The 24,435-nt window shown below is 38.8% G+C and overlaps 3 protein-coding genes and 1 pseudogene across 4 annotated transcripts; 2 read left to right on the top strand and 2 right to left on the bottom strand.

The window, feature by feature from the left end:
* Positions 1–215: 215 nt before the first annotated feature.
* Positions 216–937, bottom strand: LOC130718751 (uncharacterized). The gene has a single exon (XM_057569379.1). The coding sequence runs from the start codon at positions 752–754 to the stop codon at positions 320–322; it is 435 nt and encodes a 144-aa protein (XP_057425362.1). The 5' UTR covers positions 755–937; the 3' UTR covers positions 216–319.
* Positions 938–1,515: 578 nt separating this feature from the next.
* On the bottom strand, positions 1,516–7,712 carry LOC130719045 (ABC transporter G family member 7-like). The gene is made up of 9 exons (XM_057569695.1): positions 7,582–7,712; positions 5,985–6,186; positions 4,883–5,159; positions 4,259–4,390; positions 3,701–3,921; positions 3,001–3,213; positions 2,763–2,847; positions 1,896–2,190; positions 1,516–1,824 (listed from the first exon to the last, which is right to left on the bottom strand). The coding sequence occupies exons 1-9, from the start codon at positions 7,637–7,639 to the stop codon at positions 1,814–1,816; spliced, it is 1,494 nt and encodes a 497-aa protein (XP_057425678.1). The 5' UTR covers positions 7,640–7,712; the 3' UTR covers positions 1,516–1,813.
* A 6,492-nt stretch (positions 7,713–14,204) lies between these two features.
* On the top strand, positions 14,205–18,348 carry LOC130718807 (uncharacterized). Of its 2 annotated transcripts, none has more exons than XM_057569432.1 (5): positions 14,205–14,575; positions 15,771–15,920; positions 16,088–16,449; positions 17,087–17,129; positions 17,712–18,348. In XM_057569432.1, the coding sequence occupies exons 2-5, from the start codon at positions 15,803–15,805 to the stop codon at positions 18,146–18,148; spliced, it is 960 nt and encodes a 319-aa protein (XP_057425415.1). In that variant the 5' UTR covers positions 14,205–14,575; positions 15,771–15,802; the 3' UTR covers positions 18,149–18,348. The 2 variants fall into 2 exon arrangements, with proteins under 2 accessions (XP_057425415.1, XP_057425414.1); XM_057569431.1 differs by having other exon boundaries at positions 14,205–14,606.
* Positions 18,349–18,804: 456 nt separating this feature from the next.
* On the top strand, positions 18,805–24,011 carry LOC130718738 (beta-glucuronosyltransferase GlcAT14A-like; annotated as a pseudogene).
* The last annotated feature ends 424 nt before the right edge of the window (positions 24,012–24,435 follow it).

Genomic DNA, 24,435 nt, shown 5'->3' with positions numbered 1-24,435 from the left:
ATTCCAAGTGTATCTTTGGATATTAATTGAATTAATGTGAAAACACATTCAACCTAGTTAATAAAAAAATCACTTCTTATGTTAAAGTGTGTGCTAACTAACATCTGTTCACTTTTAAAGTAGGCTCTAATCTCAAATTTTGGGAAAATGACATTACTTTCAATTCCATATAATGTTATTTAATAAGGAAAAAAATACTACATAAGATGATGAGCTTTTTGTTATATTTACGCTCAACTTGTAAATGAAACTTTTTAACAGGGTAATTCATAGCACCAGACAAAATGTGTACTAAAATCTAATTTTTCAAATTTGGCCTTCAGAAATTATATGATGATGTAATTCCCTTAGCCAACTCCACCAGATGAAACACAAGCATCGACATTGACATGGTCATGCTCATCATAACCAGAGCCAGCATGCCCACCGCTAAACCAGGTCTCATGTTCATCAACAACCTCTGCAACATTCCAACTGCTTCACAAACATCCGAACCATAATTCTCAAGATAGTTCTTCTCCCATTCAGTCCAATCAGAAGGAGCATTAGTCTTCATGTCCACCATCTCAATCTCACGGATTCTCATTCTAAGAATGATCATGTTCTCATCCACTAACTTGCCGCCATAGTGATGGTGGTGGCCGTAAGCGTCTCCTTTCGATGCTGCAGATACAAAGGGTGTTCTTCGGCGCAACGAGTTGCCTGAACGAGGGCCTGGTAGTAGTACAAGGGAGCTAAGGGAGATTGCTTGCATTGTCTTGGAGTTGAATAAGCTTCAAAGCGATGAGGGGCTGCAGTAGATAATTAGCTATGAATGTGTAACTTGGGATGGAAAGGTTTTGTTGTATGTGTTTGATGGTGATGATCAATGTTTATATACAAAGGAATATTGGCGTGTGCTGAGGATTGCATGTTAAGGAAATTAAAGGACGGTGGAGTGGAAGTTGGGCTTTGAAATTGTTACGACACACCATATACGTTAGCGTGTTTGTCTATTAATGTGGTTGTTTCTTACGCCAAGAACCTTCCTTGTCTTTCTCACGATACCAAGGTGGATTTGTTTGTTATCCAATCATCTGATATTATCACTATAATGCTACTATATAATTGTGCTAACACGAGTTAATATGAATCATTTAGAAAGAGGAAAATATTTACACTTCACATTGACACCCGAAAAATTATCCCACTTTATGGGTAGGTGTCATTCCGTTTGATGGGTAGGTGTCATCTTCCTCAATCCTACACGTTTTATGCACCTAAAGAATATATATATAATAAGATGACATGGCAAAGCCAACATAACTGAGACACTAAAAAATTAAATGTCGATGCGTCAAATATTGAGCCTAGCCTTGAATTATTTGAACATGACATCATTATTAAACAGAAATTGAATTAGAAGTTTTTTTAAAAAAACTAATTAGAAGTTACAGTATGAACAAATTGCCGTGACTGATAAATGTAGAGACTAAAATGCAAAATTAAAAAAGAAAAACCAACCCAAGTTAATGGTGACAAGTTAAAACCATGAGGCCAAAAAATAGAGCCATGAACATACAATTAGGGGATGAGTCATCTCAAGGAAAAAGCAATCAAGAATGAGGATGATTTCCGCATGAAAATAGCTGCTATAATCAAATGAACCACCATGTCCATGATACAGCCTAAAATTATCCAGTCACTGTTTTTTATTAGTGACAAGTACAAGCTGATGTTTTGGATGTCGAATAATGACATCGTGATTGTGGTCCTGTTCTATAGGAAACGGCTTACTGTCTCAGTAATTGCAGATGATCCTTTGCAAAGATATCTACTTAGCACCTGTATCAGATAAATCAATAAATAGATGAATGTCTGAGAAGAACAGGAGTAATGCCCAGCTGATTACAAACCTTCTAGCATAAAAGGGCCAACAGGATCTACATCAGGTGACTCAAGGGGCTGATTGGAATCAACTTGGTTAACGGGTGGAGCTTCAGGTGTCTGGTCAGGTTGTTCAGAATCGAACTCCTCCAGTTCTAAATGTGGTCTTTCATGGTCAAGAGGGGGTGTTTCAAGTTGCTGGTATTTGGGCTTATTTTTCTCCAGGAGAAGGTAGGTGGTGCAATACCAAAACAACAGTATTCTATTTTGTGCTACCACCGTATCCATAATCCTACTTTTTCCAAAGGAAATTCGCTCGAGTGCCTGTGAATGAGGGAAGGGGATAAGAAAGGGAAACACATCAGCATTCAAGAAACCACATGCAGATAAACTACTACTTTTTCCACGTATGTGACAGTAGAAAACCAGATAGGTATTATGTTTAATTACTATCTCTTCTACTTAAATAGATATCCAATAAACTATGACAGTATCACAATTTCAACTTAAAGAAATGGTTGAACAATGGCAAATTATTAGTCCATGTTAATGTTCTAAATTTAGCGCTTATATGAAGGAGTTAGAAACCATTACTGCTCAAGGAACAAAACCATTTCGGTAAAAACTGATGGTGATTAGTCTATTCAATCAGGCCAGCTAATAGGGTTAGTTGTTTTTTCCTCCCTCATTTATACATCCTTATCATACCCAAAAGCAATCATGTTTTCTGGCTTGGTTCTTCCCTTTGTAAGCGTTTTTATATTAGAAAAAGAAAAGATAAAATTTCCCTTTGGTTTTGGAGTGCACTAGTCATAAGATATGTTGTTTTTATTCAATTCTATTGAACTTGACAATAGTTCTAAATTGAGGTAGAATATTTGTCTCTCTCCCCTCACCTGTTCTCCTGTTTGAACATCAAATGAATGCTGATGATCAAATTGAAGACCTCTAAATTCATTAATGCAAAGTCCCTGAAAGGCCCTGAAAGAATGCATAAATCAATATGGTAGTCATTAGTATCAGAGCAAGAGAAACATATATCAAACTTTACATGGATGTTTAGCTCAACTAAACTTCTGTTTGACCTATACAGTTGAAGTTAACAACTCTTACTCAAATCAGAATTGTGCTTACCATCTAATCAGAGAAACACTAGGAATCCAGCGGAAGATGATTGGGGTATTCTCAGGATTAACATAGTAGCCTCCAAAAACAATAAAAACAGTCATAAGAGAGGGGCCTACTGCCATAGCTGCTTCAGTAGTTGGAACCATAGCTCCAACAGTAAGACCCATCGCAGATGCCGCAAAAGATTCCATAGTGACAATTCCACAGAATTTTCCAAATCTACAATTTAAAACTAATTAGTTATAATATGAGATTGAAAGAATTAAATAGAAGATCTCAAGAGCAAAGGTAGAAAGTAAGGAGTGACAAGATAATAACATGGGGAATGAACTTTTTCCCACTTTCCATTTCACTTTTTCTTGTTTTTAGAATGGAGGCAAAACAGATCAAGAGAAAAACAAAAAATATTTAGTTTATTATTTCTTTTTCTACAGAACATTCATTCATGATTCATCACCTATGGCTATGGATATGTATACCCCTGTGGCCATTGGGATTTGCCAATATAAATAATCTTTGAAAATAAAATAAAGGCATTTATGGATTATGAGGAAAATAGAAAATCATGCACATTTCATGGCCATTTTCATTGTATGAAGCATTACATAAGATTTTGATCTACTGACAAAAAAGAGCAAAATAAAATGAAAAGAAATTGAAATATGATTGAAACTAAAGCTCCTAGGGGCCAAGATAGGAAACTGACCTCATCAATGTAGGATGAAGGCGCGCCATAGGGTACAGAACAGCACCAAACATTAATGGAAATGCTGCTCCAATGGGAGCCTCGGCCAACAGTTTTGAAAACAGATAAGGACCCAAGGAATAGGAGCCTTTAGCACGTTCTCTATCAACAATTGCCCGTTCCTTCGGAAACACACCAGTAGTCTTTGTGAGAGCGGCCATAGCTGTGTTAATTGCAGCAACCTGAGTACAGTCCATGTAATTCAAGAAAGCAAACTTAGCCAAGTGAGACTTTCATTTTAATAACAAAACAAGATTTGAGTTTAAACTTCAAAGCATTTCAAAGCATTCGTCAGCATAATTAAATAAAAGATGGAGCTCATGTAGTCAAGTCAAGTGTACTAGATTTAATATAACACTAGCCAAGCCCAATTAGTTGGTGGTTATCATAATATTAAGTTTTACTTTAGGTTAATAAGCAAATCATGTGTCTTGCCAAAAATCAAAGTGGTTCTCCAATGCATGTTAGCAGCAGGTCAATATGAAAAACAAGCATGCAGGAATCAAGAACATCGCAAACCTGAAGCAATCCCATTCTGTCTTGTATTGAAGTCTGAGATTTTCCCATCCTCCAGAAAACTGACCCAAAAATAATTGCTGATGCAATTGACATCCTTGCCCGAACTTTGTTGGTAGGAGCATCACGTGAAGCCTAGTCATCCAGAGAACTATGAGTCAAATAGATGAGAAATAAATTCCATTCTCCTTACCCTGTGTGCAAGAAATAAATTATCCTTTTTTATGCTCCAAAACTAGAAAATATATAGGTCATATGGTTTGTTAGAAAAATGAAAATAGGATAAGTATGGGCTGATTATGTGTTGTGTATTATTTTATAATTACCGTAATTAGAGAAACTAAGGATCTTATATTAATGACGCGTATTATATATACTTCTCTCTGCCGTGTAATTCACAATTGAGAAAATAAATAATTTAACTTCACAACATAAAAGCAAGAAATAATGCAAATTTTGTGATTATGTCTTGCCAGATGACTTGATCAAGTTCCGAAGTCTTTAAGTAAGGCACATCAAATGTGTTCATGGGAAAGAAGGAAAACTAAATACAGGTCCTATCATGCAATTTATCTAGGTCCTGCCATTTGACGAGTACAAAAAAAAGATGAAATTAAAAGGAAAGACCTGCATCCATGCTCGTTTAAGGAGCAACCAAAATTGCTTCCACCAACCACCTTTCTTCTTTGCTACAGTCCTCTGGCTGATTTTCTTTCTACTTTTTGAGATATCATCTATAGTAATTGGTGTTGCATATATTACTGTAGATAGTCTTTGTGAGAATGACTCAACAAGCCCATCAATCCTTTTTCGAGATGAATAGACACTGTCAGCAGAACTGTAGTCTATGGATATAAGATCAGCCAAAAATTCAGCAGGATTTACATGATCCGGGCAGTGGTACCTGTTTCATCGACAATCATCAACCAATTGTTCAGAACTACTGGTCCAAAAGTGATAGATATAAGTTAAACAAGATTATCATTTCAATGCATTATTTCTTACATCTGTTGAGATTTTAACAACAAACAAACCATACAAAGAAAGAGACTAGGCTTTTTTGGTTGATCGGATGAAATATGAATACATATCGTCCTTTAACTTGAAAAAAAAAAAACAATGATGAAAAATTCAAGACTAATTCATAAATTTTTTTATCAATTGCCATCTCAAATTGAAGCCAAAACAGAAATATCTATCAACTGCGTAAAAATTGGGTATTAGTCAAATATGAAGTTTAGAACACAGTGAAGAGAGTTAGAAGTGCATCTATTCAAATTATGACTTTACTATAAAAATTCTTTGACATGTGGCATAAAAGCTTCATTCGTAATACGGTTTGATTAAAAAGTAAATAAGTGGAATAACTATAGATGCATGATGTTACTCCAAGGATTATCACTTACCACAATGTTGCTATCAATATCAACTAATTAAAGAGTTGATAAAATGATAAATTAAATGTAAAGATTAAATTTGAAATTCTGACAAGCTTTTATAATCTGGATTCATTGGCTTTTCTAAAAGTTTATGTTTCAAAGTAAGATTCTCAAATAATAGACAGAAAAGTCTGTGTTATCGTGTTATTATAAATAATTAGTTACAATAAAATGAATCAATTAATAAATAAGTTAACTCAGCCTCAGTTTCTTAAATAATAAAACACTGAGAGAATTCCCAATGTGAAAAATGTATGATGGCGTGACATAAATAAGGTATAGCCAATTACCCGAATTTTGAGAAGTATGTCAATGGTTCGTCACGAGCAGGACCAGCATAAACAAGTGAACCCTCAGTTAGCAAGACAATGTCATCGAATTTACTATACACTGAACCTCTCGGCTGATGTATAGAGCAAATTACAGTATGACCATCTTGTGCAAGTTGTTGGAGAGTTTCCATGACTTTCTCAGCCTGGAACGCATCAAGTCCTGAAAGTAACTTTATGACAAAGTAAGTGGGAGGAGGGGGAGAGAGGAAGATGTTATAAATGTATGTACAAAATAACCGCATCTGGTAGCAGCTACTAGCTGGGAAATTCCATTCACACATTATAACCTCAAAATTAAAATGAAAACAAGAGTTCTTAACAGAAAAATCATCAAAGGCAGACAGGACAATGCACATTATTCCGCTGTATATTTTATAAGCCAAAATGGGAACAACCTCCCTCTAGCTATAGGTCAGCATCATAAAAAGCCCTTGTGGTTCAACACATAAAAACTCAACTACCTAAACCTACCAAAGGGTGAAAACTTAATGTGAAGCTAACCCCTTGTGCATGTACGAAAGATGCCATGTAAGGAGTTGATATGAACAGTCATAAGTTGGAGAAGACGAGCTGTAACCACAAGATAGTTTTCTGAAATTCACTTGTAAGTTGAATGGGGTTTCTTGCACTTAGCCTACTTTAAAATGAAGTTATTACTATTCAGATACTCCATTAACTTGATAAGTAATTCAGACTATCTGAACCTTAAATGATAAATTGAACTTATTTTCTGATAAATGGTTAAAATGGTGTGAGCAACCAAGATAACATCTGTGTAAAATTGTAGACATACCCAGGTCATCAGATACATATCATATCCCTCAAACCAAGATAGAATTACAAGATTCGAGAACTTTCATTAGCTTGAAGCCCAGCAAAACAGGTTAAACCATGAGTACAATCCTATAGGACAGGGTTTAAATATGATAAAGCCAATGCTGAACAAGCAGCAAGGCAACAAAGTAGACTTCTTTTCCTTTTTAAGAAGCAACCCGAAATCTTAGCAGCCCCAGAGTGATTAGAGGATACTGTTTAGAAAGAATGGTAGTCGCTTGAAAGAATAAAGGGGACAGTAAGGGGTTAGTTAATATAGGCAATTAGAAATTTAGAACATAGAGTCAGGAGGGATTAGTAAGATATATAAATAGGGGGAAGCAAGGGTGGGGGATCATTAAGGGAATTGTATTGAGAGAGCAAGCAAAGCTCAGTTGAGAAAGAGGAAACCCCTTCACTTATACATTTATCTTTCTCCTTGTTCTGTTCATTTTCAGTCGAGAAATAAGATCATTCTTTTTTGGTTTCCTAACAGATATCCACCATGGGAGCATGTTGAAATTGAAATTCCTATACCGCTAATATCAGTGGTAATCGTCAGAAAGCATCTGAAGCTAAACATGCATATTGAAATTTCAGACATTGCTATTTTCTTATTTTAGAATGTAAACCAGGAAGGCAGGAATACACTTCAGCGCAAAGTTCTTTTATTGTTACATCATCCTACAAAGTAAGCAAACTTCAAATCCACTGCAAAGCAAATTCCAAAGTGCATGCTTACCTGTTGTGGGTTCATCAGCAAATATAACCGATGGGCTTGCGAGCAGTTCACATGCCATGGATAAGCGTTTCTTTTCACCACCACTAATTCCACGAACTTTTGAATCACCAACTTATCTAAATTAAATATCACTTGGCAGAGAAGCCCGAACCCATGGGCACCCGACCCGACCCGATTTCTTGGGTGAAAACCCGAGTTAAATGGGTTCGGGTTCGGGTTTTACCCGATCACTGTAACTGTTTTCGGGTTTGGGTTTGGCCGAACCCGACCCGAACCCGGCTCTGTATAAGTGAAATTCCAGATATATCCTTAGGTATATATATGTTATTAGAATAGAATTAGGTTTGAGGTTCCAGAATCCTCTTCAAGTCCACGCCGTTCTCCAAATTCCAATCCTGCTCCTCCACGCGAATCCTTCTTCCGTCCACGCCGTTCTCCAGTTCTCCACGCGAATCCTTCTTCCAATCCTGCTCCTCCACGCCGTTCTCCTCTTCAAGCGGGACAGGTAACAGTTCTCTTGTTTTGTTTATTCTGTTTTCGAATTTCTCTTCCCTTTTTTCGTGATTTTGGGGGTTGGTTTGGTGGTGTGTTCTTGATGATTTTGGGGGTTGGTTTTTGTGTGGTTGTGTGCTGTATCTGTATCTCATTGGCTTAGGTGGGATTTGGTTTTGCTCATTGTACTGTGATTGTTGGTAGGAGCTCTTTTTATTGGTTGGGTTAGGGAGGAAGAAGGGGTAGGTGTTAATGAGCATTGGAAGCTTGCTTGAAGTTTAGCTTTGCGCGTTCGTAGTATTAGTAGTGTTATCAATTTGATTTTTCTGTTAGGTTTTTATTTGCTATCAAGGGTCTGGATTTTGTTTTGATATTGTCATTTGTTTAATCTTGATCAGCAATTATACATGCCATGAAGGCATGAACACCATATACTTCTTCTAAGCATATCTGTTTGATATTTTAACTGTTTGTTCAGGTTTCTGCATTGGGATGGACGAACCTGTTGTAAAACACTTATCTGACCAGTAACTCATTAATTCAGTGATGGAGTCCAGGGTCTCCAACAATCTGGCAATGCGCCCATGATTGCTGATGGGCCAGTAGGGCCCAAGGCTTGGAAAGTCTATTCTAGAAGAGTCAAGGGTGGCATGACTCATAGTTAGTTAGCCAAGGGGTGACGTGGGGGAAAGAGAGTATCATTCATGTAATCAAAAGGAGTGTGAGGAGAGAGAGGGAGGGTATTCTGTTAGGATCATTTTGTTAGAGAGCAGATTGCATTGTGCTGCAACTCTGTAGGAGCCTAGCTCTTGTCAGTGAAGAGGAATCCCCATTCCTCTCCTCTGTAATTCTTCATTCCATATTACTAATTAATACAAGTTCTTCCCTCTTAATTCCTTGCTGTTCTTATTTCTCTGAGTTTTATCATTTGGTTCCTAACAATTTGGTCCGACCTGCCGGATTCCAAATCGAGGAAGAGCCAGTGAATGCCACCCAGGAAACAGAACAAAGGAGCGAACAAAGAGATGGAGGCGAAAATCGCGACGTTGGAAGCAGAGCTTTCTGGAGTCAAGTCGTCTTTGACGTCGATGGAGCGTAACCAGGAGACGCTCATCGCGATGCTGGAGAAATCCATGGGCAAGGCAAGGCTCGATGGAGATTCCTCTGGCGACAACGCACTCCCTGAGAAGGAAACGGATCTGAGATCAGGATCGGGAAAGGGAAGCATGATCCGACTCACCGGAGACGTGCTTTCTGAGTTTCGACAATCAGCAAAGAAGGTGGAACTTCCTATGTTTGATGGCGATGATCCTGCGGGGTGGATTTCGAGGGCTGAAGTCTACTTTAGGGTCCAAGACACTCCATCGGAGGTGAGAACTAGCCTGGCTCAACTCTGCATGGAAGGTCCAACTATTCATTTTTTCAATTCACTTCTCAGCGAAGATGAGAATCTGACTTGGGATCGCCTCAAATGCACGCTACTGGAGCGTTACGGAGGTCAGGGAGACGGCGACATCTACGAGCAGCTCACCGAGCTCCGACAACGGGGCACCGTGGAAGAATACATCACGGCCTCTGAGTACCTGACAGCGCAGATTCCGCGCCTGCCTGAGAAGCAGTTCTTGGGCTACTTCCTTCATGGATTGAAGGGGGAAATCCGGGGACGAGTCCGGAGCATGGTGACGATGGCGGATTTGAGTCGGATGAAGATCTTACAGATCGCGCGAGCTGTAGAGAGGGAGACGATGGACGATAATGGACCGGGTCATGCGCGCCCGACCCGCCCATCCTTTGGAGGCAATCGGGGCCATGGGTCAGGAACCAGTCGGGGCTCCGACTGGGTATTTGTCAAGGGAAACAAGGAGGCCAATAATGGATCGGGCTACAATAACCCGCGTTCCGGAGGTAATGGGCCTCGAGGGGACAAATCAGCCCAACCAGAGAAAAAGCGTCCAAATCCAAAGGATAGAGGCTTTACCCACCTCTCTTACAATGAACTCATGGAGCGAAGGCAGAAAGGTCTGTGTTTCAAGTGCGGAGGAGCTTTCCATCCTATGCACCAGTGTCCTGACAAGCAATTGCGGGTTTTGATCATGGAGGATGAAGAAGATTCTGAAGGAGCAGGCAACCTGTTAGCAGTCGAAGTCAATGAAGAGGAAGAGGTGTCGGATGGTGAGCTGGGATCCATGAGCTTGTTTCAGTTGGGGCAAATGGCAAGGGACAAACCTCAAACTATCAAACTATTGGGATTCATCCAAGGAATCCCAATTGTGATATTGATAGACAGTGGAGCAACACACAATTTCATTAGCACTTCACTGGTTCACAAGTTGGGGAAGGAAATCCTGGACACACCTTCTTTGAGGATCACCTTGGGTGATGGGTCTCGAGCAAGGACTCAAGGGAAGTGCCAGGGCTTGATGTTGGTCGTTGGGGATCACCCCTTATGTGTTGATGCACAACTCTTTGAGCTGGGAAATGTGGACATGGTGTTGGGCATTGAGTGGCTCAGGACCTTGGGAGACATGATAGTCAACTGGGAAAAAAAGAAAATGAGTTTCTGGTCAGGGCATAAGTGGGTCACATTCCAGGGACATGACGAACAAGATGGTCTGCTAGTGGCTCTTCAGACTATGATGAGTAGATCTGAATTCGCAGGGTACTTAGGTAAAGAAAGAGTTGACCTGGAGCAAGTTAATAGTGGGGTGACAAGGGACCAACAGGCTGAGTTGGAGGAAATTCTGGACAAGTACTCAGTGATCTTCCAAGACCCCAAGGGATTACCCCCAAAAAGAAACAAGCAGCATGCTATCACACTCAAAGAGGGAGAAGGACCTGTGAATGTAAGACCCTATAGATACCCTCACCACCAAAAAAATGAGATTGAGAGCCAAGTTAAAGAGTTGTTAGAAGGTGGAGTTATAAGGCATAGTACTAGTGCTTTCTCTAGTCCTGTGATCTTGGTGAGGAAGAAGGACCAAAGCTGGAGAATGTGTGTGGACTACAGGGCATTGAACAAAGCTACCATACCTGACAAATTTCCAATCCCCATCATAGAGGAATTGCTGGATGAACTTAATGGAGCTAAGTATTTCTCCAAGCTAGACCTTAAATCTGGTTACCACCAAGTAAGAGTTAAAGAGGAAGATGTACACAAGACTGCCTTCAGGACACATGAGGGCCATTACGAGTATTTGGTCATGCCATTTGGCCTCATGAATGCCCCATCCACTTTTCAAAGCCTCATGAATGAGATTTTCAGAAACCTTCTCAGAAAAAGAGTGTTGGTGTTTTTTGATGACATATTGGTTTACAGCAAGGATTGGTCTTCACACTTGGAGCATTTGCAAGAGGTCTTAGACATATTACAAGTGCAAGGCTTGGTAGCTAATAAAAAAAAGTGTTTGTTTGGCAAGGAGAGAGTAGAGTATCTGGGACATTTAATTTCTGATAAAGGGGTGGAAGTTGATCCCAGCAAGGTGGACAGTGTCACTAGTTGGCCTACACCTAGAAATGTCAAAGGGGTGAGAGGATTTTTGGGCCTCACTGGATATTATAGGAAGTTCATCAGGGATTATGGCAAAATAGCCAGACCCTTGACTGAATTGACCAAGAAGAATGGGTTTGAGTGGAATAACAAGGCTCAGGAGGCTTTTAACACTTTAAAACAGAAACTCACTACTTCACCTGTGCTGGCCTTACCAGATTTTTCCAAAGAATTCACTATTGAGTGTGATGCTTCAGGGGTAGGAGTAGGAGCAATCTTGCTGCAAGACAAACGACCCATTGCCTATTTCAGCAAGGCCTTAGGGGTAAGAAATCTTGCTAAGTCTGCATATGAGAAGGAGTTGATGGCTTTGGGGTTAGCAATTCAGCACTGGAGACCGTATTTGCTGGGAAGGCACTTTAAGGTGACCACTGACCAAAGAAGTTTGAAGGAATTGCTTCAACAGAAGGTGGTGACCATGGAGCAACAGAATTGGGCAGCCAAGTTGCTTGGGTTTGACTTCGAAATTAGCTACAAGCCAGGGAAACTAAACAAAGGTGCTGATGCACTTTTAAGGGTGAATGAGAATATTTGCACCAGATGGGGTCTCATGTTGATTGGTTGGCAGGGAAGGATTTGAAAGAGGAAGTGAGTCAGGATGAGGAGTTGCAATTGATAATAAAGGTTGTACAAGAGAAGAAAGAAAGCTTTGTGGGATATTCTTATGACAATGGCATTTTGTTGTATGAAGGAAGGTTGGTTCTACCAAGGCATTCTTCTTTGATTCAGACTATGCTAAATGAATTTCATGCTACACCTCAAGGAGGACATTCAGGATTCTATAGAACTTATAGAAGATTGGCTGCTAATGTCTATTGGAGAGGTATGAAGGCTGCTGTACAGGATTTTGTGAAGCAATGTGATGTGTGTCAGAGGCAAAAGTACCTTGCAAGCTCTCCGGGTGGTCTTCTTCAACCCTTACCCATTCCTGATCGAATTTGGGAAGATTTGTCCATGGATTTCATCACTGGCCTTCCTAAGTCTAAAGGATATGAGTCAATTCTAGTGGTGGTAGATAGGCTATCAAAGTATGCTCATTTTATTCCTCTCAAGCACCCTTATACAGCTAGAAGCATAGCAGAGGTATTTGGGAAGGAAATAGTTAGGTTACATGGAGTGCCCTCTTCCATTGTGAGTGACAGAGATCCTATATTTGTAAGCAATTTCTGGAAAGAATTGTTTAAGCTTCAAGGGACTAAATTGAAGATGAGTACAGCCTACCATCCTGAGTCTGATGGGCAATCTGAAGTGGTGAACAGGTGTTTGGAAACATACTTGAGATGTTTCATTGCTGATCAACCCAAGTCTTGGGTCACTTGGATTCCATGGGCAGAGTATTGGTATAATACTTGCTTCCATGCTTCTACGGGTATGACTCCTTTTGAGGTGGTTTATGGGAGGTCTCCCCCTACTATTACACGCTGGATACAAGGTGACACCAGGGTGGAAGCGGTCCAAAAAGAGCTGTTAGAGCGAGATGAGGCTTTAAGACAGCTAAGGCAGCAGCTAACTAGAGCTCAGGATAGGATGAAACAGTTTGCTGACAGAAAAAGATGTGACAAAAGCTTTAGCATTGGAGAATGGGTCTTTGTTAAGTTAAGGGCCCACCGCCAGAAATCCGTCGTTACGAGAATTCATGCTAAGCTTGCAGCTAGGTACTATGGTCCTTATCCAGTGGTAGCTAGAGTAGGGGCAGTGGCTTACCAACTCAAATTACCTCCAGGGTCAAAGGTGCATCCCGTGTTCCATGTGTCACTTTTGAAGAAGGTTGTAGGCAATTACCAGGAAGGAGAAGAACTCCCTGATCTTGAAGGGGAAAGTGGTTCCCTTATTGAACCCTTGGCAGTTCTGGCAACCAGGTCAGTTCAATTTCAAGGGCAATCCACCAAGCAACTTCTCATTCAGTGGAAGGGACAACAACCTGAGGAGGCTACCTGGGAGGATGCTGAGATGATGCAAAGCCAGTTTCCTTCTTTTTGCCTTGAGGACAAGGCAAGTGTTCATGGAGGGGGCATTGATGGAGTCCAGGGTCTCCAACAATTTGGCAATGCGCCCATGATTGCTGATGGGCCAGTAGGGCCCAAGGCTTGGAAAGTCTATTCTAGAAGAGTCAAGGGTGGCATGACTCATAGTTAGTTAGCCAAGGGGTGACGTGGGGGAAAGAGAGTATCATTCATGTAATCAAAAGGAGTGTGAGGAGAGAGAGGGAGGGTATTCTGTTAGGATCATTTTGTTAGAGAGCATATTGCATTGTGCTGCAATTCTGTAGGAGCCTAGCTCTTGTCAGTGAAGAGGAATCCCCATTCCTCTCCTCTGTAATTCTTCATTCCATATTACTAATTAATACAAGTTCTTCCCTCTTAATTCCTTGTTGTTCTTATTTCTCTGAGTTTTATCATTTGGTTCCTAACATTCAGTACCTCAGCCGAGTCGATAATTGAGTCGAGTTAAAACACCGGTTACATCACAATTTTTTTTTTTTTTTGACTATATATAAAGAGTGTATTTTTTTCTATTATTTATATCTTTTACTCTCATGTGTCTTATACAAAAAATAATAATAATAATAAAACGAATCCTTGTTGCTTTTCCTCTGCGTACTGTCAGATTCGACCACACCTTAGGACCTATTTTCGTACTTTCGTTTCACCGATAGTACCGCGGTGCTCGCGAGATCGACCCTTTAACGTCCGCCAGCCACCGCCGTGTTATTGCTTCACCGGCACGGCAATCCTCTCATTCCTCCGTCGTCTCTCCCCCCACAATTGACCCTAAAGCCATAGATTGCGCTTTTCCTTCCGCCACTCTAGACTCTCTCTTCCGGAACAAACTCGTTTCCTGCCAACCTTCATCATCACCACCGCAACCCTAACCTTCACAACCCTCCTCCCTTTGAGGGTTCAACTGCCCACACATCCAGCTCAGTCTCTTCCGTCGCCAGATCGCTTCTCAGAAGTACGACGCACCCTCAAGCTTTACTTTCGTTGTATGTATTGCGTCTTTCCCCCTTTCTGTGCTTTTTTCATATTTCTTGTATTTGCTTGTATGCAATTTCATAATTGCTTTGATCATGAGCTGTTTTGGGCTTTCTCTGCAATTTCTGATTACTGATTTTGATTTTATTCTAATAGGAATATGTTCATATCATGGAATTTGTTATGTTTTTCAACCATGAATTAGCAAAACCACGAATTGCACATTCTATTTCACCTTCATTGGGTCCCCAAAATTTATTAATTTTGATTTTGATGGTCATCTTCCATCTCAATGTCAACTCCTCGCAGATGGAAATTCTCTTTGCTGATGGGAATATGCTTTGGTTGTGAAGATCTTAATAGTCTTTGTGGATTATAATCTAAAATTTATCATTGATAGGATTGGAATCTAGTTCTAGTGTTCTACAGAACATATAGTATGTATAATTTTACTTATGGGATCGTAAATTCACATATGATTTGTCTTTTGGGCCAACTCGGACTTGTCCCTAATTGGCCAACACATCCATTGCTAATCTCTTAATGCTGTTTATTCAGTAGCTTATTTCTTGCTTTTTAAGGACAAGTTGATGGAATGGGTACTTTGCGTGTTTATAAAAACGTTAGGGAGTGAAATACATATTTTGAAATATCAGGGACTAAATCGCATGTGACCCACACTTCAAGGTACTAATTTGCATTTCCCCCTAGTAAAAGAATTACTAGTTTTTGTTCTTTGGGACTTTGACAGCTATCTGCTAGGCTTGTAAGTTAAGCATCCTAATTCCGAATATTAGTTTTTCTTTTTAACTATGAATGTTATGTTTGAGTTAGTAGTTATTTTGCGTGCGAAATAAATGCAAAATAGTCAAATGTATTTCTGTTTTCTTTTTCTAATGTTAACACGTTGCTTACATGAGGTGTGTGCTTTTTGGTGCCTCTTTCACCTCCAATTTCCATGATCCTTTATCCCTTGAAAACGTACTCCATTATTATTGTTTTCCTTATGATTCGGCATATTTTTTTTAGTTTTAATTATGTTGTAGATGGACTCTTGTAGAGACTAGAGAGATTGAAATAGGACGGTTAATGACACTATACAAAGTGTCCTTCTGATTGAGTTAATCTACTCATTTATTTTTTATTAAATTTGATAAAAAAAATATTCCAAACAGGCTGTATCAGGTTCCTGAACTTTTTTCCCAACATGGCCAACAAATCTAAAGAAGAGCCCAAGACTGCTCCTGAGTCAGATAGGTGGTACAATCTCAGTCTAGGAGATTCCTTCAAAAACGATTCATCTAACAAATACTGCACTCTACGATGTAAGTTACTTTAAACCTTTCTAATATTTCTGTCTGCTTCATCAGTATCTGTTTAATCTTAGTTCCTCTAACAATAATTATTTTTGCTATGCTTTTTTCATTGATTTTTTATTCTGTTTTTTTTCCTATTTTCATTTCTAATAATTGAACTCTTGAAATATGTATAGATGAATTTAAACCAGCGTCAGTTGATAAGACTAAGCCAGGATTGCTACGCAAGACCAAAGAGAATAGGGTGTCTGTGGAATTTCAGAACAACCAATTAGGAAAACCCAAGGTGACATTTGAGGGGAATAGTGAAGAATACAAGGAAAATGATGCTGTATTGTTCTTTGATGGTGAAACTCTTCGATTGGAGCGGCTTCATAGGGCTGTAAAGCAACTGCGTCACCTACGAATGCCTGGTGAATCTACAGCTGCTGCAGCTGTGGCTGCTCCATCTGGACCAGCTTTGGATCCTCGGTCGTCCCCTGTTGGAAGGGCGATAAAACCAGCACCTGTCAGTAGGAGCTCATTTCAGGCAGTGCCAGTAAGTGCATACTAACTATCTATGGCATAACTGTTTGTTTAGAAGTTGAGTCTGTTACATCATAAAAAATGTAGGCAGCTGGAGACTTTCAATTATAATTATGGTTATTTTTGCAACATATATTAGAATTTTTATTGTTTTTATGGAAGCGAAAAGCTTTTTGTTGTGGTGCTTTGTGTGTGAATATCATAATGCATACCCTCTTTATACCGTTATGATATATTTAACATGTTTTTAGATAGAGATAGAATTTTACTAGAGAGGGGTGATGTAAACCTGATTGTTTATTTTTTTCATGGAGGTACTTTTAGGTGGATATTTACATCATGGAATTACTCAATACTCAGCTATTTTTCTTGTTTTATCAACATAATTAAAGACTTTTGTGATTGAGGGAAAGAAAGTGGATTGTAGAAGGACATGAAACCTTTAAATATTTTTGAGATCAGTGTAGGTGGGTTTCTAAATGAAGCATAAATACTTGGATAAATCTTTTGGGTGTTGTCCATATCTTTTTCTTTTGGTGTGAGTTGTTTCTGTGATAATGGGAGGAAAGTAAATAGCTTATGTCTTGCGCCCTTTCTTATCTATTTTTTGCCCAATGACCTTAAATGATATTTACATTGATTATGCACAGGTTGAGGTGGAACGCATTGATATTGGTGAACCTGAAAATACTGGTATGTATGATATGGTTACAAGGTTTCTGAAATTGAAAATCTGAACATTGTTTTGATTTCCTAGATTAATTGATTTCCTGATAGTCTAGTTAGATGAAATGGGAGTTGCCCTTAACACAGTATGAGTTTTGCATTAGGCTCCACTTTTGGTTCTTTTCCCTTTTCCATTATGGTTCCCCTTGTGCAACATTTTCCTTCAATCAGGGCTGGGAGGATATTCATATGCTAAGTTTTTCATTTTTATTACTTGATGCTGATGGAAATAGTCTGTTAATCTGCTTCAATCCGTGAGGAGTTATTTATTACATCAACTCCTGCGCCAAATTATTCTTTGTGCGCTTTCCAACTTTACGATATTCATATTGTTTTTGTTGCTGATTACAAGTTTTCACGACCGTTTTGGTATTTTCCGTATGTAACCAAAAAAAAAAGAGACTGTTTTGGTGGATTCTGGATATGTGCTTTGTTGTGAGTCTGTTCTTCTCAGAAATGATGCATTCACCAGTTGATCAAATGGTTTGCAGTGGCTTTGTTACTTATCTATTGAACTCGTAGCAATCTGATGTCCTTATTATATGACAGGCATCAAATCTGGATCTAAGAGGTCAGCTGATCATCTAACTGAGGCACCCACTGTCGCTGCTACCTCACCTGGTGCGAATAATGAAGTCGAGGAACATCGAGATATAGATATTGATGACCTTTTTGGCATTGTATCACCAGAAGATGACCATAATGTTGAAGAAAAAGATAATGTTGGATTTGACATGAACATTCCTCAAACTGATGATGAGATTGCCGACGTGGTCGATAGTGGTGATGAGATGGACAGAGGAACCAATGCTGCCGAAGCTCTCAGAGCTCAGGTAAATGCAGAAGGTAAGGATGAGCAAACATCTACTTCTAGCAGTAGCAGTGGAAGTGGAAGTAGTGAAAGCGGCAGCGGTAGTGGGAGCAGGAGCAGCAGCAGCAGCAGTGATAGTGAAGGCAGTGATGAAGACACTGTTAACTCAATCTGAAATTGCAAAATTGGGGGGGTCTTTCCCTTTCATCATTCATCATTATTGTTGCAAGAATGTAATAAGCCATTCTGATTCTGAAGATCGGGAATTTTGTTAAAACTGACACCAGGGTGCTGAGGATTGTAAATTTTAAAATTAAATCTTTCCTTCTTAAATCTTATACTAGTTCTTTTATAATTTAACTAGTGTGGAACTTATGAGATGCAATCATGCAAACCACCATTATAGGTGTTGAAGATTAGTAAGCTAAACTTCAAATTTAGTATTACTTTCATAGTTAAGTAAACATTTATTATTAACTTACCAACGAATTTACAATGATGATTAGGAGTGTATTATTGAGTAAAAGACAAATGAATAATCATATTTCTAATAAAATGAAATGATATATAATTTGGGTACAGAAGCTTAATTCCTTGTAAACAAGCCAACTATTCCACACAAGAAAAGTATAAATCGTACAAGTATCTTCCTTGTACACGTCTTTTCTTTTTACTAAAAAAATTATATCACTCCTCACATTTATTTATTTCTTTATGTAGTTAGTTGGATTTAGACATAAAAAAAAAGTTTGATTTATGTTGCTAAAAAATAAACCTGAACTTTGACTTGAATCAACAACAATGGTGAGAAAAGAGACAAATCCGTGATCTCCATTTTCTTCTACAACACCCAACAACAAATTCTTTCCTGTAAAAAAAACCCTAACTCTCTCACCATTCACCAAGCTCACTCTTCTTCTCATTCCACCAAATTGGTTGAATCAGAGCATAGAATCGGCAATTCAGAGGAAGATTTTGGAAGTTTCTGATCTGATTTTTCACAATTTTCCATTTTTTTAATTTAATTTTTGTCTCGTCTGGTTAGTTTGATATCACCCATGTCCATTATCACCAACAATGAAATCTTCAACGACCCATTGTGGGAGTTGGGTTTGACACCCCACCTATGGGGCTTGGCACCCCACTTTATCAAATACGGAATTTAAAATTCCGTATTCTCCCTATTGAATACGGAACTTAAAATTCCGTACTGTATTTAAGCATGCGTGTCACATTTTCAACCACTCATTATATACTAAAACAGATACGGAATTTTATTTTCCGTATTGATACGGAACTTTAAATTCCATATTTAATAAAGTGGGGTGCAAAGCCTAAGGGGTGGGGCACCAAACTCAATTCCCCATTAACAGGTAAGGTCTTAAAATCCAAACTTTAGCCATACCCAGTTCTCGAAATCTCTGATTTCATCAGAAGAATCCATACCCATATGCAAAAACACCAGCAACAGAGAGAAACAAAGCGGTTATGGGAGCTGAGAAGAAATGGCTTTTCACGCTGTTCGTTGCAGCACTCGTCTCCCTCATGCTTCTCTTGATGTCTTCCTTCTCCGCCTTCAGCTCGCCGAAGGCTTTTCCCTCTCTTGTTCACTACCCTCCTTCGTTTGCGTACTTTATCTCCGGTGGAAACAGGGACAAGGATCGGATCTTGCGGTTGTTGCTGGCAGTTTATCATCCTCGGAATCGGTACCTTCTTCATCTTGGAATGGATGCTGGGGATGCAGAGAGGGCGGCCCTGGCTGCTGCTGTGAGGTCTGTGCCGGCGATTCGGGCTTTCGGAACGTTGATGTGGTCGGTAAGGCTGAGTGGATTACCTATTTGGGGTCCTCCAATGTTGCCATCACTCTCCGAGCTGCGGCGATTATGCTGAAATTGGATAGTGGGTGGGATTGGTTCATCACTTTGAGTGCACGTGATTATCCTCTCATCACTCAGGATGGTATGCCAATTTTGTCATTTCTGTTTGCTCCATGGATTTGTGTACCTTGAATTTGATTTTGGATTGTGCTATGCTAAGATTGGTGTCATATTGATTGGAAATTTGAATATGTATGATTGGTTTTCAATCAATTCAACTAGCTTGGCAATTCAATATCGTGATTCGTGAGTCTGACATGAATGATTCGATGTTAAGATTTTTGCATGTGTGGTGCCTTGGTACTCATGGGAAAGTTTCTGTTAAGCTTTTAGAAGATTTGTTTATATTGTCATCTTTTGTTCCTTTTGTTCACCTTTATATTGTCAAGTTGGCTGTTTTAGGAAATTTGAGTAGATTTAATATTCAAATCAATGAGCTTGATCTAAGGTGCCAGTATTCTCACTTCATTTATCCCAGATTATGGGAAAACAATGTCTTTTCATTGAATATCTTAGATGATAAGCTTAAATCTATGTATCTTAGCTTAAGTATTTATAGATGTTTTTCTTTTGTGGCCCTTGCACTATTTTTTTATTCTTAATAGAGTAAAATACACTCACCCCCCCTCAAGATTTGCAAGAATGACACTCCACCCCATTCTTTTTAAAAATCTACACTCCACCCCATTTTTTATAAAGGCAAATTTTAGTGACGAAAACAAATTCCTCACTACTAAAAACTAATTACTAATTAGTAAAAATTTAAATAAATTTAATGCATATACACTATCATACATTAATTTATGAAAATAATTTTACTGAATTAAATTTAAAAAAACCATTCACTCCACGTCCCATCTATCTCCAAATCATATTTCTCACCACAAACGGCCACCACCAAGCCTTTACTCCCTTTAACACGGCTCCACTGTCCCACAATGTGAAACCCCATGGCACCTCCATGCCTCAAAGTTTTGTTGCAACCTGAACCCCAGAACGTGAATCGCACATCCCTAAAGCCACTTGTTCAACTACTTCTTGTGAATTTCACCCCTTGAAGTTGTGAGCGAACGCTCTGTTGGTCTTAGATATTGTTGGATTTTGTTAAAAACGATGCTCCACCGCCTCGTTGGGCTCTAATAACCTCAGATCCACTTCATATTTTCATAATTTTGTTTCTCTATTTTCTTCACCCATTTGTGTTGCTTTTTTGGCCTACAACCCAATTTTGAAAATTGGAGGTATAAAGAGATTATTTTGATTAAAATTGAATTATTACCAAATATGAAAACACAAGCATGTTTCACTATGTTCGAGATATGGTTTGTAAATCGGGCAGGTGTGCTATTGCATAATTTGCATTATGAATTTACGGAGGAAAAACACGATTGAGAGAATGAGGAGGATTGTGATGTTTTCATTTTTAAATTTATTGGATTATATTGATTTTTTTTTTGAAATTATTGATTAACAATTTAAATAATAACTAATTATTAATGAAAAATATTTTTCGTCACTAAATTTGCCTCTATATAAAATGGGGTGGGATGTAGATTTTAGATAAGAATGGGGTGGAGTGTAATTCTAACAAACCTTAAGGGGGGTGAGTGTACTTTACTCTTCTTAATATGATACTTTTGTGAGTTTTCATCATTGTTAAGTTATTATTATTATTATTTTTAATTTTAAGACCTGAAGTTTTAGGTTTAATGGAAAAGAGGTATACAGTTGAAAGAGGAGTCACAAATTAGGAGAGAGGAGTATGGAGGTTGAAATGGTAGAACCATACATAGAAGGGTATTTAAGGAGGAAGGAGGGGTTCAAATGGGGATCTTGTACAAGGGTATGTTGAAAATAAAAGCAGTTAGAGTTACTTTAGTTAGTTAACTTCTGTTTCAGAGTCTGTTAGCTAATAGCTTATTAGTTAGCTTGTTAGTTTGTAGTTCTTTGTATAAATACACCAATACTACATTGTAAACATACAGAGAACTAGGGTGAAGGTTTCTTATTCAGTCTTCTTTCTCTCTACTCTACCCCTCTCTTCTTCTTTCTATTTTTGCCTGTGCATGTTCGACAAACTGCTTTGGCGTTGCATATTAATTTCCACATAGAAGAGAGTGGTTCTAACCTGTGCTATTTATTCCTGAGATGAATGAATATCTTAAGTGCTTATGATTGCCAAAATCTGATAATGGACCACAATATTCTTCTGATTGCATGGGATTTTCTGTGACTGTTCATATTTGCTGAAGCTATGGGCTTCCAGATAGAGAGAATTTTAGCGTCCTTGTGAAGTGGAATCTAAAGGTCGAATAAAGTTTCTGTTGGTGAATTGGCATTTGTTAGTCTGACTGTTTTTTTTTAAATTGGCAGTCTGACTGATATGGTGACTAGAGGGGAAAATTTTTCAAACCTTCTGTAGGACCTATTTTCTACACTAAAAGCATGACACCTGACATGTATTGTTATTTTTAGTTTTCTTTTTAAGAAAACTATAAGAGACTGTTATTTTCGAGGTAGTTGCTACTGTTGAATACTAAAAATAAAGGTAGTTGCATAAATGCTCATATTGTTCTGAGTAATGACCTTTATTCACTGAATTGTGCTTATTGTGAGTTCATAGATGAGCCATTTCTCATTTATATTCTTGTATCTCAGTTTGACAATTGTCTCTTTTCCTGACTTGTCTAAGTTACTGATCCGTGCTCTGTTTTCTTTATCAGATCTGTCCCATGTTTTCTCTTCAGTAAGGAGGGACCTAAATTTCATTGATCATACTGGTGACCTTGGATGGAAAGAGTATGAAAACTACCACTAGCTCTAGCTGCTACTTTGTGGCCATATTCAATTAGTCCTAGATCATTTATTTATGTACTCATCTGCCCATGCAGGAGTGATAGGTTCCAACCTATTGTAGTTGATCCAGGGCTATATTTAGCTAGGAGAAGCCAAATTTTTCAGGCTACAGAGAAGAGGGCAACACCTGATGCATTCAAACTCTTCACAGGTAAATCTGTTCTATCAGGCAAAAATGATTCGTGGGCATCCGCCTAGTGTCCAGTGTGAGAAATGAAGAGAAGTAATGAATATGATATATGATGTATGTGATAAGGAGAGATAGAGAAAAATGAGGTGTATGTGAGGTGTCTAACTGTTTGGATGTCTAAGTATCATTATTGTTTCTCTCATGCTGTGTTTGCGTAACACTGTTGCCTCAGGTTAATTATGTTGAATGCTTTCCTTGTCTGCAGGTTCACCATGGGTCATCTTGAGCAGACCCTTTCTGGAGTTCTGCATTTTTGGTTGGGATAATTTGCCTCGAACACTGCTGATGTATTTTACAAATGTGAAGTTATCCCAGGAAGGGTACTTTCACTCAGTCATTTGCAATGCACCAGAATTCAAGAACACAACAGTAAATGGCGACTTACGGTACATGATCTGGGACAATCCTCCAAAGATGGAACCGCTCTTCCTGAACGCCTCTGTTTATGATCAGATGGTGGAAAGTGGAGCTGCTTTTGCAAGACAGTTCCAAGTTGATAACCCTGTGCTGGACATGATTGATGAAAAGATCCTCAGTCGCGGTCGCCATCAAGCTGCCCCCGGGGCATGGTGCACCGGGAGGAGGAGCTGGTGGGTGGATCCATGCTCCCAGTGGGGTGATGTCAATATCCTGAAGCCTGGTCTTCAGGCTAAGAAGCTTGAGGGGTCTGTTTCAAGCCTCCTTGATGACTTGGGCTCACAGACCAATCAGTGCCAGTGAACAGACACATCAATAGAAACAGTTTAGGAAGCTGTGCAGTTTTTTGTACTGTGATTCATCAATCAGTAGAAGTTACCATTTACTGAAGAACAAATTCTTTGGCCACCAAAGTTTAATATCAATCTGGGAAGGAGGGTCTCCTGTCATAGCTAGCAGTGTTTGCAGGTGAGTGTGCATACTGCATAGCAAAACTTCTGAGTTGGAGTGGAGAAGGGAATAATGTATGAGCTTTGGGGCTGTATAGTTTTGGAGGCTTAATATTTATGGTTGATCCTCCAATACCTTTAATAGTAGAGGCTAGGAGGATATTCCTCCTGGTTCCATTTTCATCATGTTGTATGTTCTGTATGACCATAGAGATTTTAGACGATTCAAGCAGAAAGTTTATTCTTTTATGGACGTGATTGTCATTTTCCATTCTCTGATCCTTTACCTTCGGTGCACTCTTCCAAGTGCCATATGTTAACAAACTCAGAGATGGATTGAAGAGGTTAAAATGTCATAAATGGAGGGATTAAAGCCACTTTGAAAAGTTTGGATGAGTCTCCAATAGATAAGCCAAACAAGATAGTAGGAGAACCATGAATTTGGCACTTCTAAATTAAAATGATACACTTCAAAGGATGATGTACAAGAAATGGTCAATGAAAAAATAATTGGTTGAAATTGTGATAAAATGAACATTTATGACAGATTATGAATTGTTAGTTCAAGTAAGTAGTTATAGTTCTATACTTATTGAGTTTGTGATAATTAAAAAATGACTTACTGCTAATTTGAGTTGACACAACTGACCACATATTTTGGGATTTAGAATTC

Source organism: Lotus japonicus, chromosome 5 (genome assembly GCF_012489685.1).
Source record: "Lotus japonicus ecotype B-129 chromosome 5, LjGifu_v1.2".
NCBI lineage: Eukaryota > Viridiplantae > Streptophyta > Magnoliopsida > Fabales > Fabaceae > Lotus > Lotus japonicus.
The sequence above is the reverse complement of the archived record's forward strand: the minus strand, read 5'-3'. Positions and strand labels throughout refer to the sequence as shown.

Bases quoted from the DNA above. Each gene is read 5' to 3' on its own strand.
- LOC130718751 (XM_057569379.1), bottom strand. From the start codon at position 754: ATGCAAGCAATCTCCCTTAGCTCCCTTGTACTACTACCAGGCCCTCGT.
- LOC130719045 (XM_057569695.1), bottom strand. From the start codon at position 7,639: ATGGCATGTGAACTGCTCGCAAGCCCATCGGTTATATTTGCTGATGAA. The intron at 4,391-4,882 runs GTCTTTCCTTTT...CTGGATGACTAG, and splicing joins TTAAACGAGCATGGATGCAG to GCTTCACGTGATGCTCCTAC. The intron at 2,191-2,762 runs GTGAGGGGAGAG...CCTCATTCACAG, and splicing joins ATGTTCAAACAGGAGAACAG to GCACTCGAGCGAATTTCCTT.
- LOC130718807 (XM_057569432.1), top strand. From the start codon at position 15,803: ATGGCCAACAAATCTAAAGAAGAGCCCAAGACTGCTCCTGAGTCAGAT. The intron at 15,921-16,087 runs GTAAGTTACTTT...AAATATGTATAG, and splicing joins CAAATACTGCACTCTACGAT to ATGAATTTAAACCAGCGTCA. The intron at 16,450-17,086 runs GTAAGTGCATAC...GATTATGCACAG, and splicing joins GCTCATTTCAGGCAGTGCCA to GTTGAGGTGGAACGCATTGA.